At 39.5% G+C, this 20,919-nt stretch overlaps 1 protein-coding gene across 8 annotated transcripts in view; it reads left to right on the top strand.

Annotated features, from left to right (window-relative positions):
• The window catches only part of C13H9orf135 (chromosome 13 C9orf135 homolog), a 249,536-nt gene that overhangs the window by 46,921 nt on the left and 181,696 nt on the right, over nucleotides 1-20,919 (top strand). Inside the window, exon 1 of one of the 8 annotated variants that reach the window (XR_003523802.1) lies at nucleotides 1-342. The exons of 4 other annotated variants lie outside the window; for them this stretch is intronic. Coding sequence is in view for 2 of the 4 variants with exons in the window: in XM_027616385.2 (XP_027472186.1) it covers nucleotides 173-342 (170 nt within the window). In the remaining 2 variants the exon portion in view is untranslated. The remainder of the gene's footprint in view (nucleotides 343-20,919) is intronic. 3 more of the 8 variants (XM_027616385.2, XM_027616384.1, XM_027616391.1) reach the window with 3 other exon arrangements.

Below are 20,919 nucleotides of genomic sequence, written 5' to 3'. Positions count from 1 at the left end.
TGCTGTGCTTGGAAAGCAAGAGTTATTAGGTTTGAGGGCTCCGCCCCTCCACTGGCCCCGCCCTCTCCATTGACCCCGCCCCAGGTTGCTCAGGAGATCAGAGACGCCGAATCCTGGTCGATGTTGGCGTGGGGAGCAGAATAGGTGCAGAAAGAAATCCTCCGAGTTCTGAATGTGGCCCGCCTCAATGGAGAGTTCTGGCAGCTCCTGCCAGGACTACTGGTGCAGCAGTAAGCAATACTGGTTTGAGCTCGGACCCACGGACTTGCTGCAGCGCAAGGGCTCCCTCACCCTCCGCTCCCATCACAAGAAGTACTCGAAACCCGTGTTGGTGTATTCTTGGTGAGCGAGCTCGCTGCAGTTCCCGGCTGCTGGGGAAAGGGATGGGGGAGGAGAGACAGTAATAGAGAGAGGGCAAGGGTGGAGAGGATGGAATAAACAGCGAAGAGAAAGAAAAAAGAGGAAGGGAAGGGCAGAGAAAGGGAAAAGGAAGAGGTGAGAAAGAAAAAGATGAGACAAGTGAGAGGACTGGGAGAGGAGACAAGGGAGAAAAAAGAAAGGGAAGAAAGATCTTCAAAGGAGAGGTAAAGAGGGTGGGAGTGAGAGTTGGGGCAGCAGGAAGAGATAGGAAAGCCTCCGAGAGCCCTGCCCTGCCACTGAGTCCTGCCCTGCAGGTGCCTGTCCACCAGAGGTCATAGATCACCCTCACCGACGGTGGAAGAGAGGGTGTTTGCAGAGGCCTAGAAATCACATTTCTGAGATAACATTCCTCACTCATGAAAGGAAGGGTGCATTAGGGGACAGCAGGAGGGAGATGAGTTAATTTGTCTAAGCCCTCCTTGATCCCATTTATTCATGTAATGTATGTGAACCCTGCAGTTTCTGCCTTGCAAACTTTCTACAGTCTACCCACTTTCCTACAAGCCCACTCCCCCTACTTTTACTTCTCATCCCTAAAACTGACTCTGCCTATTTTGAACTGAGTGTGAGAGGCTAGATAGATTTGGAATCCAAAGCTCTATGCAGAAAATCCTCTTTTAGCCTCATATAAGGGTTACCTCATAGACCTCAAGCAAAACACTTAGCTCTTCCATGGTTTTGTTACTCTATAAAGATGTAGGTCATAATATAAATCACTATTAGAAATTAGTGTTAAAGACAAAGAACTTTTTCAAGTGGACAGTGTTTCTGCCCTACCATGACTTGTGGACATCGTAGACAAAAATAGCAAAACCACAGAAGAACATACATGAAAAGGAGATGAGGAATTTGGTGGGGGAGAAATGTGGTCTAACACGGAAAGTCATTCTGGTCACTGCTGAGAATGTGCAGAGTTCTTATGCTGTTAGTTTTAGAAAGAACGTTTGGGGACAGGAGGAAATTCAACAAGCATTCATGTGTCATGCACTTTGCTATGTGTTGGAGACACAGAGACAGATAAAGTGGATTCAGTGAGTTAATGTGTCTAAAGCATTTAACACCATGCCTGTATGTAGTAAGCAGTCAGAAACATATGGTAGCTAATACTAATTTTTTAGGATAATGATTACACACTTGGACTCTAGATTTGAATATCAACTCTGCAGCATGTGATATGGCAAGTCACATGAATGCTCTAGGCCTCTGTTTCTACAACTGTAAATTGGGGACGATAGTATTGTTTGTGAAGCACATTTTAACATGTAGCCTGGCACATAGTAAGCACAGTAAAGGTTATATACGTGTATTAGGACATGGTCATGGACCTCAAGGAATTTCATACACCTGTAAAGGAGAATACCATTAAATTCAGTATAATCTGATTTGTGCAAAATAGTGATGAGTATAAGAGGTAAAGGTAACAGGAAGAGGTTTGTGTGTGTGTAGTTTCCTGAGCAGGGTTTAGAAGGAAGAATAGGAGCTCCATAGATACACAAAAGAGAACACTGCACTCACAGGCAAGTACAATGGAATAGTAAGAAGCAACCTTGTAGGGAAATAAAAATAGTTCTCTGTAGTCCGCAAGTACAGTTGATCCTCATTATTTGCAGATTCTGTATTTGTAAATTTGCCTACTTGCTAAAATGTATTTATAACCTCAAATCAATACTCAAGGCAGTTTTATGGTCATTTATGGCATGTGCAGAGAGGCAAAATTTTTTAGTCACTCTCCTGTTTTTAGATCAAAGTGACACTCTGCCTTCTTGTTTCAGCTCTCATACTGTAAACAAGTATTTTTTTTCGTGATCTATTTAGCATCTTTGTGCTTTTTGTTGTTGATTTCATTGTTGATATAGCCACCATACTGCTGGAATGCTATCTGGTGTTATGTGCAAGAAGGCTGTGATGTGCCTTGTGGAGAAAATATATGTCGCACAGCCTTCATTCAGTCACGAGTTACAGTGCTGTGAGTTCAGTGTGAATGAATCAGCAGAAGATATCAAATAACGTATATTTAAACAGAAACATACATAAAACCAGGTTATAGATTGATTGGTTGATGAAAATGTGAGCAGAGGCTCATAGGAACATACTCCTTTATTTCCCCTAGGAGCAGTGGTTCGGTATTTGCTAATTATTTGTGACAACTTTATAGAATATAACAACCTAAATAATGAGAACTTATCATAAAATGTGAGAAATACTTGATTTCTTTGAGCTGGCTGTGCTGTTGTCATCCTTGCTTCCCTTCCATGTCTAAGCAGTCACCAAAATCTGTCTTAAAAAAAAACCCAACTATATAAAGTTCAAATTATATAAACTTCCAAATGAATAATCTGATCAACTATTTTGTTTTTATACATTCTGGTCATAATTGTTTGTTTTCTATTGACTTATTATATATTGAAACTCTTATTAAATTTTAATCTTTTATGAGTGATTTTTATTTAATTGATGAATACTTACTATCTATGATACAGCATTCAAGTGGCCTCTCAACTGAGTATTTGATCAGTTAAATGACTGTACCTCTAGGTTTGCAAATTAGAATCTGTAGCTGGGAAAGATTCTTATTTACCTCTGCTTATACAGTTTAAACATTTCCACGATTTCTGTATTTCTCTTTATGTTGCATGTAATACAAGTCTGTCTGACTTCACTTCACATATTAAAAACATTTGTATATAATAGACCTGATAAAGTGATATGCACAGAATGGTTGTTAAAAGTATCTCTGGTGCATTACTGGAATAAGACACTGCCTAGGCACTGTCTCTTCCTTATAGCTGGAATGATCGACAGGGCCATTTCACCTGCATCACACTGACGCTTCTGAATGAGAGAGGCCTTTTCTAGAAATTATTTTTCTCTATTCATTCCTGTAGCATTTGTGGAGTTGTATCATTAGATGATTCCATGAGAAATTCTGAGTTGGGGGACATTTTCTCTTGGGGTATCTTCCCATTCATTGGAATAATGGAATTCTAAGAACCAGAACAACTAGATTTGCCCTTAATAAATGCTCTGATGTGAGGCTACTTCTTATATTTTTATATGTGTATTTTAACTCATCTCTTCATTGCCCAAATCGACATCAGGTAATAAGTGATGATAATTTAAAGCCCAAAAATTCATTCGAGTCTCCATGGAGACAGTTCATGCTCTGGTCTCCATGGTGACACCTGGAGTTTTAAGAGATCAGGTTAATTTTATGTATATTTCAATTACTTTTCTCCCCTGTCTAAGCCCTAATTAAAGAGCCTGGGCATTTTACTCTTACCTTCTTCCCCCCCCCCCCACCTCCCTATAGTAAGAAGAAAACAGAAAGAGAAAGGGAAAAAAAGGAAGAAAAATAAAATGCAGTGTTAATTGTGGGGTAGGGAAGTTCATAGTTTTACAGATTTCTACAGAAAAATCATTTGGGTTGGGGAAAGAAAGAGCTTTCTGTGATGCTCTTCAGACTTACACTCTATTGTGCTGTCTGAACAGGGAGTTCATGTCTATTTAAGGTACTGCACAGAGGAGAACCCGCTTTCAAGGCCACAAGTTACCATTAGTGTACTTGCAAAGAAAATAGAGATGCATTTTCTAATTTGCTGTATCATTCTTCCTGTATTTATTCAGCAACTTTCTCAGGGACTAACCTGGCAGTATTTGGAGTCCTTCACATGATTCGGGGCCACGGCAGGGTGACCCAGCCCTTCTCTAGCCAGCATCCTTCTCCTCACATCTGCAGTACACACTCACAAAATGGGATGAAAAGGCAAATCCGAAAGCCTTTAGTAACCACATGGTGCAGCCTGCCTCTGTTTTGAAATCCGTAAATGCTTCCCCTTCCACCAAGCCTCCATCCTCCTACCTTTAACAGCTCAGGTCCTCAACCAAATGCTTATTAACTCCTCTTTTATGTACATTTTAAATACATTTGCTTATGTGGTTTCCATGCACACAGCATAGACTTCGGAGAGAAGAGAGAAGAGCCTTTAAAGAGGCTTTTTTGGTCAATAATGAGAAGTGAAAAGAGCAAGCCCCAGGGCAAAGGTAAGAACACAGTGGGTGCTCAATTAACATTCATCAAAGAAATGAACAAATGAGCAGATAGAATGAACACACACAGAAACCCAAAAGGCACTGGGTTGGGACCCTCTATTTTATACTTTAGAAAGCCCCAGAGGTAAAAGTCTATAGGACAGCATAAATTCATAATAAAACGAGAATCGATTTCTCATAGCCTGATCCTTATATAACAGGACGACACTGAAGCCTGTTTGCTCACCTCTGTATAAGTGAACTTAGAGTATAATGTGCTCTTCTTCTGATTTGAATGGTGAAGAATTTAAAATTGGGAGCTAAACTTGTGCTCTTCCTACTTGCAGTGCATAACTTATCAGGGACTGACAGATACTAAGAAGATTTTGAGTTTATATAGGGACAAATGAGTTTATACTTTAAAGAGATATTTTGATTTCTTGACTCGTGCTTAAAAAAACAATTCTAAATTATAATATGTGACCATTTGAGATGATGTAATAGTAGACCAATGACATGCAAATACATTCACTATCGAGTGGGTCACAGAATTAGAAATTTGCACACAACTCAGATGTATATATAAAATTTATTTTCTAAAATCGATCCTCATGGCTTTCAATTGTTAGTAGGAAAAAATTCAAACTTGCCAACTATAGGGTATCTGTCTCTTCAAGTTTAAACAGCTTGTTTTCATTTAAAATAGTCTCTCAAAATGGTGCCCATTATTTCTGAGTCCTTCATCCTCCACACTCTCCTTTCCCCAATGGCATCTGTGTGTGTGGGACTGATGTTGTATGTTATTTTGGCGGTGGGGAGTGAGGCCCCCAGATTATGTGTGGGTCCTTGTTCTTGCTCACATCATCCTTTGTCCAACTTCTGGGCCTTCACCCTGAACTGGTGACCCATCCACTTTGTTGAGGCCCCGGTGTCTCTGCTTACAGACTTAGTTCCATTTTGGCCCTTACTGTCACCCCAGATCCCCAGGTCATGCTTATCCTCCCCACGCCCCTGACGTAGGCTCGTCACCCTGGAGCCCTGGTGGTAGTGGCACCTCATCCCTCAACACAGCAGCCCTGCAGCGGCTTGCTGACAGCTTCTGTCGAATACCCTGTGGAGAGGGTGTGTGCATGCGGGGGTTTGCCCTGGAGAGTTTACTCCCATTGGCCTGAGAATTACTCAAAGCCTTTTCTTTCACTTTCTAGTGATCTGCTTTGAAAGATAAACTGTAAGGTCACCCTATCTGAGCTGTGTTTGGGAGCTTCTGGGTCTTGTTAATAGCAGCTTACGAAATTCTGTCCTTTCATTTCTCCACAATGACTTTCAAGAAAAATATCTCACTTAGGACTCAAAAATTCCGTTTTGTTAGTCAGAAGTTAATTAGCCATGCTTTATTTTTCTTCATATTCCTGTCAAAACAATCCTAAATCTTCCCAAGACAAATGTGGATGCCTCTGATTTATTAAAGCAAAGGTTATTTTACAGAGTTCAGCAAAGAAAAGTGAATATTTGAAAATACAGTCTCACTATAGGTAAAAACAAAACAAAAACCAGGATGTAATGAATTCCTTTGTGAAAGGTATATGTTGATATGCATTGAAAAGAGATTGAAAGGACAGTCAGCCTAACACAAAATACTTATTACTAGATGGTCGGTAGAATGTGGATTATTTGTCTTTTTCTTTTTTCCTCTTTGCCACTTCTACATTTTCCATAATGAACATGTATTATCTTCATAATAGGAATAAAGTAAAATTACCTTAAAAATTTGATATCATTTGCTACAGCTTTTCCCCTGGAGCAAACATTCTCTAAATGATCAGAATGTAGACACAGTGCTTCATCTCTTTTAGAGTCTGAGTCACTCTTCGTGGTTTATTATGAGTCTTTTTAAAATATCTTTTTAATTGCTAGTTTTATGTTAAGTAAAAAGGATGATGTTATTCACATTCATTCGGATTAACCACCCTTTCATTCTTGTCTCTGTTCTATAATGGTAGATCCTACGCCACAGTTATTTTTAATCTAGTCCTACACTCTCATTCCTCAACATACGCACATACCCACAAATGACTTTGAATGTAGTAGTTTTGGGGGGAAGCACCTTATTTTCTATTTTTAAGATGAAATCCAGGGCACACTGCATCCCTTTGCCTTGACTGAATTTTTCTTTCAATGCTATTCTCTTTTATGAAATTGCAATCAAATTCTCTTCCTGAAAACTGGGGGTTATAGAATTCTTGTGCCTTGACCTTTATGTGAGGTTTTGCTTAACTTAACTGGCGGCCCAAATAAAACATCTTGCAAGTTTTGCTTGTAAGATGAACCCTTGTAAGGTAGAATGTTACAGGACAGGCATTTCCACATGTGCATGCACTTGGATTAGGAAAGACCATTGCTGTATACAAGTGCCTCTGCCTGAGCCTACCCTATACTTACTCTTGGGACTATCTCCCACCCATAGGGACCACCAAAGACCACTCCGCAGGATAGGTAAGGGTGTGGGACATGAGGGAGAAGGTAAGAAGAACGTGGGGCCTAGTGACATTTTGATAAGGTGAGGTTCAATCTATGGATGCTGGGATGCCCAGGCTTAGGGCTCAAGGTTTTGTTGTTGTTTTTAGGTAAGCTCCACACCCAGCGTGGAGGTCAACACAGGGCTTGAATTCACGACCCTGAGATCGAGACCTGAGCTAAGATCAAGAGTCGAACACTTAACCGACTGAGCCACCAAGGCGCCGTGGGCTCAAGTTTTTAAATAGCACTAGAGCTAGTATTACTAAACTACTCTGAGTTGGCCAGGAAAGCCACCTATTGGTACTCTTTTCTGGTGAGGTGGTCAGACTTCTTTTGATTACAAGTGACAGATACTCGGCTTGAGCCTAAGGAAACAAGAGGAGAATGAATCAGCTCATTATATTCGTGGAATGGTTGATTACCAGATAAGAAGGAAGACAAGAGTGCAGCTCCACCTTAGGAACAACTGGAATAAAAGACGCAAATGCAAGCAGGTCTCTAATTTCTCCTCTCTCTTCCTCTTTGTGTGTTTGCTTCATCTTATCATTGAAAACTACAGAAAACACGGCTGAGGCAGTTCTGGAATTTTTATCTATATTTTTATCCTACAAAAAAAATAAGGTTGGTTTTAAGGTATTTTCAGTTCTGCATACAAAAATTTCAGGTTAGATGTGCATTCTTAGGCCAAGTATCTATTTGGGGTCATCCAAAAAAGGCAGGGTTAGGTGGAAATATGTCAGCTCTCCAATAACCATAGGATAAGGTGGATATACCCAGGAGAAAGGAGCGCTGAGCTCAAAATCCTATAGATATCTACTATATCCCATTTCTATCCTAGAGATATCTTCACCATCTGCTATATCCTATAGATAGCTACTGTAGTAGAGAATGAATTCCATGTTCCAAACACCTAATTTTATAGCAAAAGTTTAGAATATACACATTTATATATTAGGGATTTCCTACATTGGCTCTTACTTTGACTTTAAACTTTCACCACCCCACCCAACCAGCACCTACACAATGCACTTTTAAAAAAAATTGATTTTAGGTATAATGGACAGAAAACAGAAATCTTATGTAGACATTAGATAAATATATTTTTACAATGCTTTGAAAAAGTTCTGAGTAGATTTGAATATTGTATTACTGTTTTTGCTAGACACTAATCTTTTACTACGGTTTCCCTTATTTCATTTTGAAATACAATTACATTTTAATTGTTAGGAGTCACACAGTGTTATTCCTTTATTTTAACTTAACTAAGTTTTGATGCATTAACCATTAATTGGCAGAGATTTATATATGTTTCTTTGGTAAGATGTTAGATCCCCAATCAGATCGTTCTAGGTTCAAATGGAAGAGTTAACATAATATTATTTATTTATTGCAAAGAATTTAGCTTTCTTTCATAGAAAGTGGTAGGAAGAAGGGGCACCTAGGTGGCTCAGTCAGTTGGGTGTCGCCTTTGGCTTGGGTCGTGATTCCGGGGTCCTGAGATGGAGCCCCATGTTGTCAGGCTCCCTGCTCAGCGAGGAGCCTGCTTCTCCCTCTCCCTCTGCTGCTCCCCCTGCTTGTACTCTCGCTCTCTATCTCTGTCAAATGAATAAATAAAATCTTTAAAAAAATAAAAATAAAGTGGTAGAAAGAATATTTTGGAATTAAAATGTATGAATGGCTTGTCAGAATTTTTTAAACACTTGGAAAAATACTGAGATGCTCAAGCAGGAGCCAGAAGTATTAAATCAGCTTTTGAAAAAAAAAATCACTTAAAAATATTTTTATTTCTAAATAGCTCTTTTTTTGAATAGCATTTGTTTAAAAAATGTATTTATTATTAAACCATTGCTATGTTGCAGGCACTCTGCTGAGTCTGGGATTTGACAGTGAGGTCAAGATTACTGTGAGACAGGAGTAGGGATGACTGACCAGGCAAATACTATGCACTGTGCATACTAGGATCAGGGTAAGCAGGATGCTCTGGGAACATCCAAGAGGAGCACTTAGGCCTACTGGACCAGGACAGGTTCCCTAGAGGAGACTGTTCTAGCTCCTAGGGTTCACATGGAGAACTAAAGATGGCACATTAGTTAATTGTCAACCGAAAGCATTACTACCCCTTCCATTGGAGTGTTTGGTAATAGGTGTGGGCATTTTTGATTGCATAATTACCAGTCTCTAGTGATGTCAAGTGTATGGTTACAAGATTTGTGACTTCTAGTTCTAGGGAGGGTCACAGCATCTTAATAGCATTCAATAATCTGTATATATGATGCCTAAGTTACATATCCATAACTCTATGGCCAGATGGGTGGGGACAACAGAGCTAAGATATATCTAAGGCCAACACACTCAGGTTAGCTAATTTACATATGGCCATTCATAGCAAGGGTGTGAATGGCAACACTCCTAATAGATTGTCACAGAAAAGGATTTCTCTACTTATTACTGCATAATAATCCTGAGCTTTCAGAGCTTAGTGGCACCTGCTCTCATTGTAGGGGTGCATGTCAACAAAGCAACCAAAATTTCACTGAAGGCAATTTCCTACAGGTTAACATATTGTGGCCTTCCTTCTAGACTTTGAAAGAAGTATATGTATTGTGTGATTTAGTAGAGAAATCTAGTCTGGATAGATTGCATTTTTTTTTTTTTTTAGTTACGTTATTTTGTATGTTAAACGATCTTTTTTTTAAAGATATATTTATATGAGAGAGAGTGGGGGGAGGGGCAGAGGGAGAGGGAGAGAGAAAATCTCAAGCTAACTCCCCGCTGAGCACAGAGCCTGACGTGAGGCTCGATCTCCCGACCCTGAGATCATGAGCCAAAATCAAGAGTTGTCGCTTAACTGACTGAGCCACTTAGGCTCCCCTATATGTTAAATAATCTTACAACAAATACAAATAATTTGGAAAATCTGCCTGTGGTTGTTTTACACATATGTCAAAATGAGCGGAGTGAATGTAACGTGATCCACTACAGGTCTTATTGACCCTATCAATGCCTTTTACCTCTGACACCTGAGGAGATCAGGGCATGTCAAACATCCTGCTAGACATTAAGGTACAAATAAGAAATTTCCTTCTATAATAAAATCATCTGGGCATGGTACTGTTTGATGGGTAACTCTCTTTTTTCTTTGACACCTTTCTCTGTTTCCTCTTTGGGAATTGTCTATTTAGACTTTCTGTCTCTACCAGGGTAATTTTGGTAAGTTACTTTTCATAGAAGGTTATGTGTGCCATCTAGCTTTCCAAATATATTTGCATAGAGTTATGGAAAGTAGTCTTTGCAGCTTTTAAAATTTTTCTTCTATTTTGATGGTTATTCCTATTCTTAACAACCTTATTAAGATACAACTCACATACTATACATTATCATCCTTTTAAGGTGTATAATTCAATGGCTTTCAGTATATTGACCAAGTTGTACATCTGTCATGGGGCACCTGTGTGGCTCAGTTGGTTAAGCATCTGTCTTCAGCTCAGGTCATGATCCCAGGGTCCTGGAATCAGGCCCTGTGTTAGGCTCCCTACTCAGCAGGGAACCTGCTTCTCCCTCTCTCCCCAGCTTGTGCTCTGTCTCTGGCTCTCTCTCTCTCTCTCTCTCTCTCAAATAAATAAATAAAATCTTAAAAAAAAAAGTTGTACATCTATCAACACAATTGATTTTAGAATATTTTAATTAACATAAGAAGAAATCCTGTTCCTTTTAGCTGTTACTCCTGAATCCCCCAAACCCTCAAGCCCTAGGAACCATTAACCTACTTTCTGTCTCTATAGATTTGCCTATTCTGGACATTTCATATGAATGGAATAAAATAATATATGGTCCTATGTGACTGGCTTCTTTTACTTGGCATAATGTTTTCAAGTTTCACCCATGTTGTAGCAAGTTATCAATATTTCATTTCTTTTTATTGCCTAATAATATTCCACAGTGTGGATATTATATCCCTCTACTCTGTTTATATCTCCTGCCCTTTTTCTTGATTTTTTAGATGTGTCTATTTTGCTTACTTATTCATTTATTCTGTTTTCTAACTTATTTAATTCTGCATTTAACTACTCCTTTATCTTGAATTGCTATATCATTCTGGATTCTTTTGGCTTGCTTGTTCTTTTTTCTGTGTTTTTGAGTTAGATATTTTACTTATTTTCATTGCTTCATTTTTATTGGTATAAGTACTTAAAGCTTAGAATTTTTTTCTGGGTACTGCCCTAGCTATATCTTATGGATTCCTATAAGTGGTATTTCAATTTATTGGTATTTTTTAGAACTTCAACAATTTAAGTTTGTATTGATCTTTGATCTTTGAAGTGTTTAAATATGTTCAGATTGAAGAAGGATCTCTTTAAAAATGTGTTATAAATTTTTAGTTTTATTGAAATGTCATTTATATCTTTCAAACACATTAAAATATTTTTTCTTAATTTGTATAAAAGTTCTATGTGCCCTTTAAGTTGTATTTAGGCAGGTCACCAAATATTGGCTTCACACTCCATGTGCGGACTATGTTCACCTATTTATCCAAGGATAATAACCCAAATTCTATCCAGTCACAGGTCAAAATTTCAAGATCTCCCCATGTCATGCCATTATCTCTCTACTAAGTCTAGCTGTAGACTAGCTGTAGCTCTAAATGATTCAGAAAACCGTAAAGGAAAAGGACAGATTTCTGTTCCCAGTGCACAATGGTGGGACAGGGACAAGATAAGTGTAGGAAGCGCCCTTGCTCAGAAATAACGATGGAAGGGACAGGCCTGTCACTTGTCCACAGTCATTCTTAAGTCCTGGCCAGTACACAGATCCCGGAGCTGGTGTCAGGAATGTTCTTTTTTTTTTTTTTTTTTTTAAAGATGTTATTTATTTGAGAGGGAGAGAGAGAGCACAAGCAGGGGGAACAGCAGACTCCTCGCTGAGCAGGGAACCGGACATGGGCCTTGATCCCAGGAGCCTGGGATCATGACCTGAGCCGAAGGCAGATGCCCAACCAACTGAGCCACCCAGGCGCCCCAGGAATGTTCTTTGTTAGACCCCCATTCTGCTTTCTGGGGGCAGCTTCCCTTTCCCATTGTTCTCTGTGGTCCTTGGCTCTGCCCTGTGTGTGGTCTTTTCTATTATTCTTGACCACGTCTGCAATGGATGTTGTAGACTATGCCCTCCTGTGAACTGTTTGGCTTTCTCAGTTCATTTCCTAGTTCCAAAAGTTTGGGGGCCAGAGAATTTTTTTTTAAAAGATTTGTTTATTTATTTTAGAGAGAGAGAGTGCGCGCGCGCTTGGGGGAGAGGGAGGAGCAGAAGGAGAGAAGAGAATCTAAAGCAGGCTCCCTGCTGAATGTGGAGCTCGAAGTTGGTCGGTGGGGTGGGGTGGGGGGGCTCTGTCCCACAAACCCATGAGATCATGACCTGAACCAAACCAAGAGTCAGATGCTTAACCGACTGAGCCACCCAGGGGCCTCCCAAAGAATATTTTAAATATTGAACAGTTAAAGGATTTTAAATTCAGACTCCTGGCTAATTTGGAAGAACAGTTTTTAGGAACTTCATAAGTTTATTTGTTTGAATTCAGTCAATTCCAACTGGTAATAACCTCACTCTTAATTCTTTCTAGACAAAGTTCTGCTTTATTTCTTTACTTTTTCTCCTATAATAAATACCTTGAATATCACTTTGAGACTGCTGTAGTTACAGAAATCAGAAACCCTGGGAATTTCTGTTTGACTATCTCCTTAGGCAGATGTTTGCTTGGATGCAGCTTAATTCATTGGGAGCATCTAACAATGGGATGAACTTTGCTACAAGGCTCAGCTTTGATAGAACTTTGTCTCAAAAAGATCTGAGTTTTCTCTCTTATTCTTTGAGATCTAAAAGTTGCTGGATCTTCTAACATTTCACGTCCCAAATTTCAGGACTCTCATTTCTCTTTACCTTCTTGTAAACCAGCCAATTCACTGAATTTACCTCTCTCTGTTTTATAAATACATTGGCAAAAAACAATCGCAGTTCACACACGGAACTCATGAACTTTCTCAATCTCTTTCTCGGTCTCACTAGGTACATTAGTTGACTCTTTGCCTACTGTGGTCATGAAATGTTTTGCCTTTCATAGAAAGCCTGCGATATCAGCTTCCTATTGTCTTTGCCTGGCCATATACTTTAGATTTTTGTTACAGTAGCACCCACCCCACTTCTGGTACTGATTTCTGTGTTAGAATAGGCTAAACTTAATCTGTGATAACAGTCCCCCGAATCTCAGGGGCTTAACACATAAAGGTTTATTTCCTGCTCACACAAAGTCATCTGTAAATTTTTGGTGGAGGGGGGCACTCCTCCACCTAGATACTCTGGGATTCAGGCTGATTGAGGCTCTGTCCTCTAGAAAGTCATTGACTGCTCTGGCAGGGGAAGAAAGAATTGAGAATTGGACAAAAGCTTTCACTGTCACAGAAAGGACACATATTATTTCTGCTCATTTTTATTTTGTTATCCAGAACTAGTCAAATGGCCCCACTAACTGCAGGAGAGCTGGGAATTTTAACCTCTTGTATTCCCAGGAAAGAAGGAGAAATTATATTGGTGAGCACAATGTCTATCACATATAGAAGACTTTCTTATAGAACTCACTCTAGGTGGATTCTAGGGCTAGATTTTTGTTCTTCTAGCCCTGAAATCATTGTCCCTATGCAGTGTTGGCAAACACCTTGAAGGCATCAGCAGATTGGGTGTTTTGAAATTCTACTTAACCCTTTGGTTACAGGCTTTCATCCAAAAATTGACATGGAAGTTCCCCCATTGGATTTTCAGCTCTTAAGTACTTCTAATGTGTTGATTTAAAAATGTATTTTATCTAGCATTTTCCATTGTTTTCAGTGAATTTATTTGCATAACCATGGAAATATAATTTGGCTGTCACTCCAAGAGTTCCCACCTCTGACCAATCTCGTTAGTGAGATTTCTCCTTACAGCCTCTTAATCTTCACTTCTTCCACTTGTCTCTGACAAATTCTTTGGTTCCACTTGTTTTGAATGGATCTTGGCTGCTTATGGGAGCCCTTGCACATGGTGTGATCTGGGAATTATAACTTCTGACTTTGCCAAAAATTTAGTTTGCTTTTAATTTTTCCATTTCCTTTGTTACTTTTCAATGATTTCTAGGAGGACATGGGGGAAATGCTCATTTGTATAACAATGTTCATAATGGAAGAATATTTAAACTTTAGATTCTATTTATGAAGAACAATTTGTTCATTTGTTTCTAATGTGAATGAAATGAATTGCTTTGAAACCAAAGAACCTTATAATACCTAGTCAACATGCCTTGCTCATGGGTTCACAGAAGTGTACATTAAAATGGGCCTTAAGCTCATATAATACAATCTTTTGATGTTATGCTAGAATAGTTAATTCAAATTGTTTAAACCAGTAATATTAAGACTATAGGAAAGGAGCTATTACAAGTAATCAGGTGTTTGCTTTTTGTTTTGCGGGGGAACAAACTGGTCTTCATGCCATTCATGAAAGATATACTATCATATATATTTTCTGTGGACTACTGTAATTACTAATGTATAATACACTTAAAAAAAACTCTGTCTCTCTTTAGTCTTACTCTTCTACCTCCCAGAGTGTCTTTGGCCAGTCGATATAAGTTGATTCTGGAGGGGAGGATCAAAGAAACTCTGAGAAACATCCTAGGATTTTAAGATCATTGAGAGCCAGTTGTTTAAACATGGAGTAACGGAATTTCCTGATCCTGATTTGACCAGGACAGTCCTGGTTTTCACCACTCCCAGTGTACTTAGTACCTCATTTCCCCCTAAAAGTGTTCCAGGTGGATTAATCAATTACAGTGTCACCCTGTCTAATACATGTCCCTTCAGCTGTTTTCAAAGTCATGTGTTTGGCAGTTACTCAGACTGACAATGTTTATTTAACATTTAAACAGTTTGGACACAGGCTCCCACTACTATATTCTTTTTTGTTTCCTCCCAATATTCTCCGTAGGGCCTCCTATTTCTGAAGATTTTCTATTAAAATCCGTAATAATGGGGTCTTATTTACATGCCACTCAATATATGTCCAGTGAAGAAAATGACTTCACTTATCTGCCTTCGTCAAATGGTTTTCTTTTGAGTGCAGTTTAGGCTTCAGATTCTGTGGTTTCAGGTTATAGATGCACAAATCACAAAAAGCTTGAGACATTGAAAACCAGAGTCCCTCTTCTTAAGTTTGAAATGTCACCAGTTCTCCCAAGGACATAAGATTTTCTTTATGATTCTGCAAATACACCTAAAAGTCTTCATTTGTCAGTTTGATGAATGTGCCACTAAAATAACATTACCTTGGCATGTAAATCATTTTCCCATGAAATCTTTAAAGAGCATTGTCAAATGTTTCTTTGTAGCTTTTGATTCTCTTGGTTTTATGCTTCTGAGGTGTCAGGAAATAGAGCTGACTCTCTGGGGTAATTTTCTTTTAAAGTTCTAGATAGCAGATGTTTATAAAACCTAATAGAAAAGATATCTTTCTCTTCTTATATGGGTTAGATTTATATCAGAAAATACAATAACTGACAGAGTAGTTGTGAACTATATTAATAATTCTAAAATTTAAAATTAATATATTCTTCCATCTGGAGTCTTAACTAAACATTTTTAACATCTTTGAAATCCGCAAAGAAAATGTGTCCCTTGTCAAGTAACTAGAAGCTAGAAGGGCTGGGATTTTCATTGTTCTCATGTCAGATATTGCTCAGATTCACACGCCCATTGCAATCAGTGTTATGCATATGTATGTTGAGAACTTTCCCATTCAGCAAGTAGATTTATAATTCCTCTGGAGACAAGTCTTTGTTGCAAAGGACTAGCATCTCTATGTGCATAATCACTCCTTCTTTATGTGTGCTTTTGCAGAGTGAGCTGGGATGCTCTTTATTTTTATGGACACATTTGAAAGCCTCTGCTTTCAACATTTATATTGAGGTGACAGTACCACAATATAAGAACATTCAATCAATCAATCATTGAAGATTTAATGAGCATTTATAATGTGCTAGACTATGCTAGGCACTGAGATCACAAAGATGAATAAAGAATAATTCCTGTATCTAAACTACTCCTAGTCTAATGAGAAGGCAGATTCATTAATGCATAATTATAAAGAAAAAAATGTGAAAGGTGGAGCAGAGGTAAAGGTTTTGTTCAAAACCCCCACGTTTTTCCCCCCACGTAGACGTGGGACCACAGAAAGTGAGTGTAGACTTTAGTGTAACTTGAATGTCACTTGGTCCATGAGAGTGCAACTTGGTCTCCTTTCCTGCAAGGAGAATCCGATGGCCTAACCCCACCCTGTCCTCCAGTGGTAGCTGGACCACTCTGGTTTGGGGCAGCCTGAGGGGAGCTGCAGGTCCTTGCCTGCGAATGCTCTGAACTCGAGTTTGTTTAGTTCTGCAACTCACTTTAGGATCGTATGTGTTTACTCAAGGGGGGCTTGCAGATCCAATTTGGAGTCATCCAACTCTTATGATAGGAAATCCAAGCTCCCAAGGGACCCCAGAAACAGACCCTGGTCTCTTGACAGGGCATTACTTGGGACAACATCAGGCCTGAAAAGATAGGAAGAACAGGACCTCAAGGGTTCAGGTGATTATATAGAGTTGGTGATGGGAAGTTACATACCGACTGCATATGTTGGGCATTTGTCCAGAATGGGACCTGATCATGCTGTCTTTAACCTACTGGGTTGTATTGACCTTAATCCCCTCTGAAGCAGTCTAAGTGGCATTTTTGAAAACAGGGTCATAGTTCCAAGCTCCTTTTCATACGGTTGGCAGCTCTGATCCTGTCCTCTCGGTGCTTTCCCCATTCCCAATTCTGTTCCTATTCATACTGTCTCTTCCACAAGAGGGTATAGAATGCAAGCTTCATCTCTTATAATTGAGGTTGTCTTACATAAGATTTCTTGTATAGAGAAAGAGTCACAGCCCTCAGCTCTGGCCTTGATGGAGCAAGGTCCTAAGCAGAAGCAAGGCTGTTTGTCAAGGAAGATTCTGGCACTGAAGGCAGGGAGCCCTGTGGACCCTTCTCCCGGCAAGAAGGTCAGCCAGTACCTGTATGCTTGACATGGAAGACATAGTTCTTCCTTCAGTCAGCAGCACGAAATACCTGTATTCAAGCATCTTTGAGCTTGAACTGACTGCTGAACAGCTGCTGTCAAATTCATGTCTGGACAAATTAATATCTGCAGAAGCCAGTCAGTAGACTAGACCAGTACTGGTCAACAATGACCTTATTACTAATCCAAGGTGATAAGACTAACTGTGAAGACAATCTGGCAAGTTTTTTGTATAGCTAAATTTATTTGGTTTAAAGGACTCTGAGATTGTTTTTCCTTATCTTTGGTGTTAGAGGTCTTCCTATTAAAGGCAGTAGATGATTTTTCATTTTTAATGTTTCTGTCAAAACGGAAGTTGGCAATTTTATGTTGGTTCTACAGATTTGGGGGGGATGTTTTGCTGCTCCATGAAACACGTTTGGGAACCACTGATCTAAGAGTCTGGTATAACTGTACCCTGGAGCTTTCTTAACCTTGACACTTTTGACATTTTGAGCCAGATATTTCTTTCTTATGGGGGTGGGTTTTTCTGTGCATGATAGGATGTTTAGTAACATCACTGGCCTCTACCCACTGGATACCAGTAACAACCCACCCCACCCTGATGCAACAACTAAAAATGTCTTCAGACATTGGCCAGTGTCTCAAGATGGGTTGGGGTGGATTTGGTGGGGGCTGTGCTCAAAATGTTTGAAAGTTACTGTTCCAGAGACATTGTAAATTTTATTTTATTATAATTTTTATTTTATTATTTTCTCATAATGAATTTCTCTTGCAATAAATGACAGGTTATGGCCGGTTGTATAGTGACCATTAATAAATGCAGGTAGCAAGGAGAACAAGGCTATAGAAAGTATATATGTATTTATTTATATTTTACTTTATTATATATTACAATACCTTGATATATGTCTCATGAAGATGCTATAAGGTTTAGTTGGCATTAACAAAGTATTGAAAAACACCCAAATAAAGCATATGGTAGATAGACATAGTATTAGTACGCATAATAATATTTTGCATTTACATGTCACTTTTCACTCGAGACTCTCAATCCATTGATTCATTTGTTTCCTCAGTGTATGATTCTCAGTTTATCTCAGGGAAACTGAGGCACAAGCCAGTGTTCACCTGACATAATAAAATCAAGGAATTAATTAAGTCTGACATTTTCTTTATAATACCCTAATCACTTTTACTGTATTTTATACATATTAAACATGTATTTAGTATATAGTAAATATTTATTTTTTATATTTTATATTATATTTTATATACTTTATAATTTTTAAACATGTTTATTTCTCTTTGCCAGGCTGGCAGTCTCTTAGAAGTCGGGGCGACTCTTCTTTAGCTGTGTATTTCTCAGGGCCTGCAGACTGTGGGCACAACATTTGTGGGCAACTGGCAGGCATTAGGGGATGCCAACTGTATTAGCTCAGTTCTCCACAGAAAGTCTTTCATTATAGATTCATGTTTTCAGTGCTGGACTTTTAGTACAGAGACTGTTCTAAGTAAAGGAACATATCTGCATCTTTTGTAATAATCTAGTTATAATACAACTTAAAATTTATAGTACATTCTGACTTTCATGGACACTAATTATCTTTGCCTTCATGGGCTCCTTACTCCATTAAAAAAAGTTAAAAATGATAGTTTATAACTACACTGTTATAAAGATGGATATAATCAAAGATGGATTATATTCTTTTTTTGCTGATTAAAAAATAGTTAAAAGACACTCTCATGTTTTATTTATTTTTTTTTAAAGATTTTATTTATTTATTTGAGAGAGAGAGAGAGAGAGAGAAACAGCATGAGAGGGGAAAGGGTCAGAGGGAGAAGCAGGCTCCCTGCTGAGCCGGGAGCCTGATGTGGGACTCGATCCCAGGACTCCGGGATCATGACCTGAGCCGAAGGCAATCCCTTAACCAACTGAGCCACCCAGGCGCCCAACACTCTCATGTTTTAAAACACTCTGTACCCTGGGCACTGTGCATGGGCACTAGTGAAGAAGTGAGCACTAGGATTACACATTCAGAGGCTGACTGTGCTTTTCCTGTTTATTCTTATGCTCCCAGGGAGTTACTCTGGTTTTATTGCCTCCGGGAAGAAAGACCCAGCAGGCAACAAAAACACAAAATTCTTGGGTTTGGGGTTCAAAAACTTGGATCTTAGGATGACACCATAGATTTGGAAGAATAGTTGAAGAGCTGGCTATCCGGTCCCATGGTAGATGAAGAGTTCATGGACCGAAGATGGAGGGCCCCAGAGAAGTTGAAAATGTGTGGGTTTGTCTGGGACCCCAAATTGGAAAGGTTAAGGCTTTAGAAATTCTCAAGCAGATGGGACCTATCATTGCCGAGCCCTCCATTCCTAAGGAAATGATTTCGGAGCTGTTGAACTGTGGGGCTTGTTTGTATCCCCCAAGCCCAGTGTGAGGGGGACATGAAATCTTCTTGAGGGGCCAGGCAAACAGCTCAGGGATGGCATCTGTTTTCCAGGAACTCTGGGTTCTTGATGGCTCATGAAGGTTCTTGGTGGCTTAGATAATGGCACGCTTGTGGCAGAGTGCTAGTCTAAGCAAGAGTCTATGTGTCAGGACCAGAAGGGCATAGCAGAGATTTGCATGGATCCATAATGGAAGACCACAGGAGAATGAGGAGATTTCCACCGATGTCAGCAGGGAGAGATGATGGCAACAAAGATAGATTCTTGGCATTGTGGCACCACACAGGCCCTTGAGAGTGGGAAGAGATCCAGAATTGACCAAGATTAAGGTTTCTCCATCTTAGTGATATGAACACTTAGAAAATAAATTAAGTACAATTATGGAAAAAATAAAGTTGCAATTCATGTACGCCAGAATTTTTTAAAGCTGGATTGGTATTCATTATACATAGGTGTTAATGATACTTTACAGTATTTGAAGAACCTTCTGCTTTTATTTTTTTCACTTTGCAAAAATCTTATTGGTCTTATTTCTGTCCTCATTTTATACATGTGGAAATGGAAACACAGAAAGGTTAAGTGAGTTGCCCAAAGTCACACAGCTAGGACTTGAGCAATAACTCAAACCCATGGCCCCATTCACTCTACTACTCCTGGTTCTTGATGTTGTTCAGTATTCCACCTAAGGACTAAAGTGAGACCTTCCTGTGAGGCTCTCGGAAAATGCTGATATGGCACCAAAATGCTTTTAGTGTTTTGCAATTTAATGCTCAGACATGAGGAGGGCAGAGGGTTCACATGCCTGAGCTCTGCTGCTCCATCCTAGGCTCCCTTCCTGTGTTCTATGCAGTGTTCTGCTCTCATCTCAGAGGTGGAGAGGCAAGGGTATACTTTGAATGCAGTGCAGGGTCCCAGCCCCAAAAGAGTGGGATGAGGTAGGGGGGGGGTCAGGTCCTAAAGGGCCTCCTGATTTAGATTAGCATGCCCCATCCAGATGAGTGGGTGCTGTTCTGCTTCCATGACCCTGTGCCCACATTGTAGAATTTTGTTTGTGTCTTTCACCAGGGTGTGAGCAATGAAGGCAGGGACTGCATCAGGCTTGGTCCCCATTGCATTCCCTGCCTGGCATGTAGTAGGTACTTAAAATATTGACTGAATGAACGGACAGTTGGATGGGTGGATGGATGGATGAATTTTGGGCTACCTCAGTATCCCTTACACAATCCTAGCCCTGTATCCCTCAATAGCAAGGCCCCTTCGGAGGGATGGTTGGGTTCAGCTTCCTTTATCTTACCCAAGAAAGCTATGTAAAAATAGCTGCTTCCGCTGCAGGCCGCTCCACCTCCTTCTTCCTCCCCTCCTCCCAAATCTCTCCTTTATTATTGT

The sequence above is a fragment of the Zalophus californianus genome, chromosome 13, assembly GCF_009762305.2.
Source record: "Zalophus californianus isolate mZalCal1 chromosome 13, mZalCal1.pri.v2, whole genome shotgun sequence".
NCBI classification, from domain to species: Eukaryota; Metazoa; Chordata; class Mammalia; order Carnivora; family Otariidae; genus Zalophus; species Zalophus californianus.
This window is presented reverse-complemented; position numbering and strand designations above follow the sequence as displayed.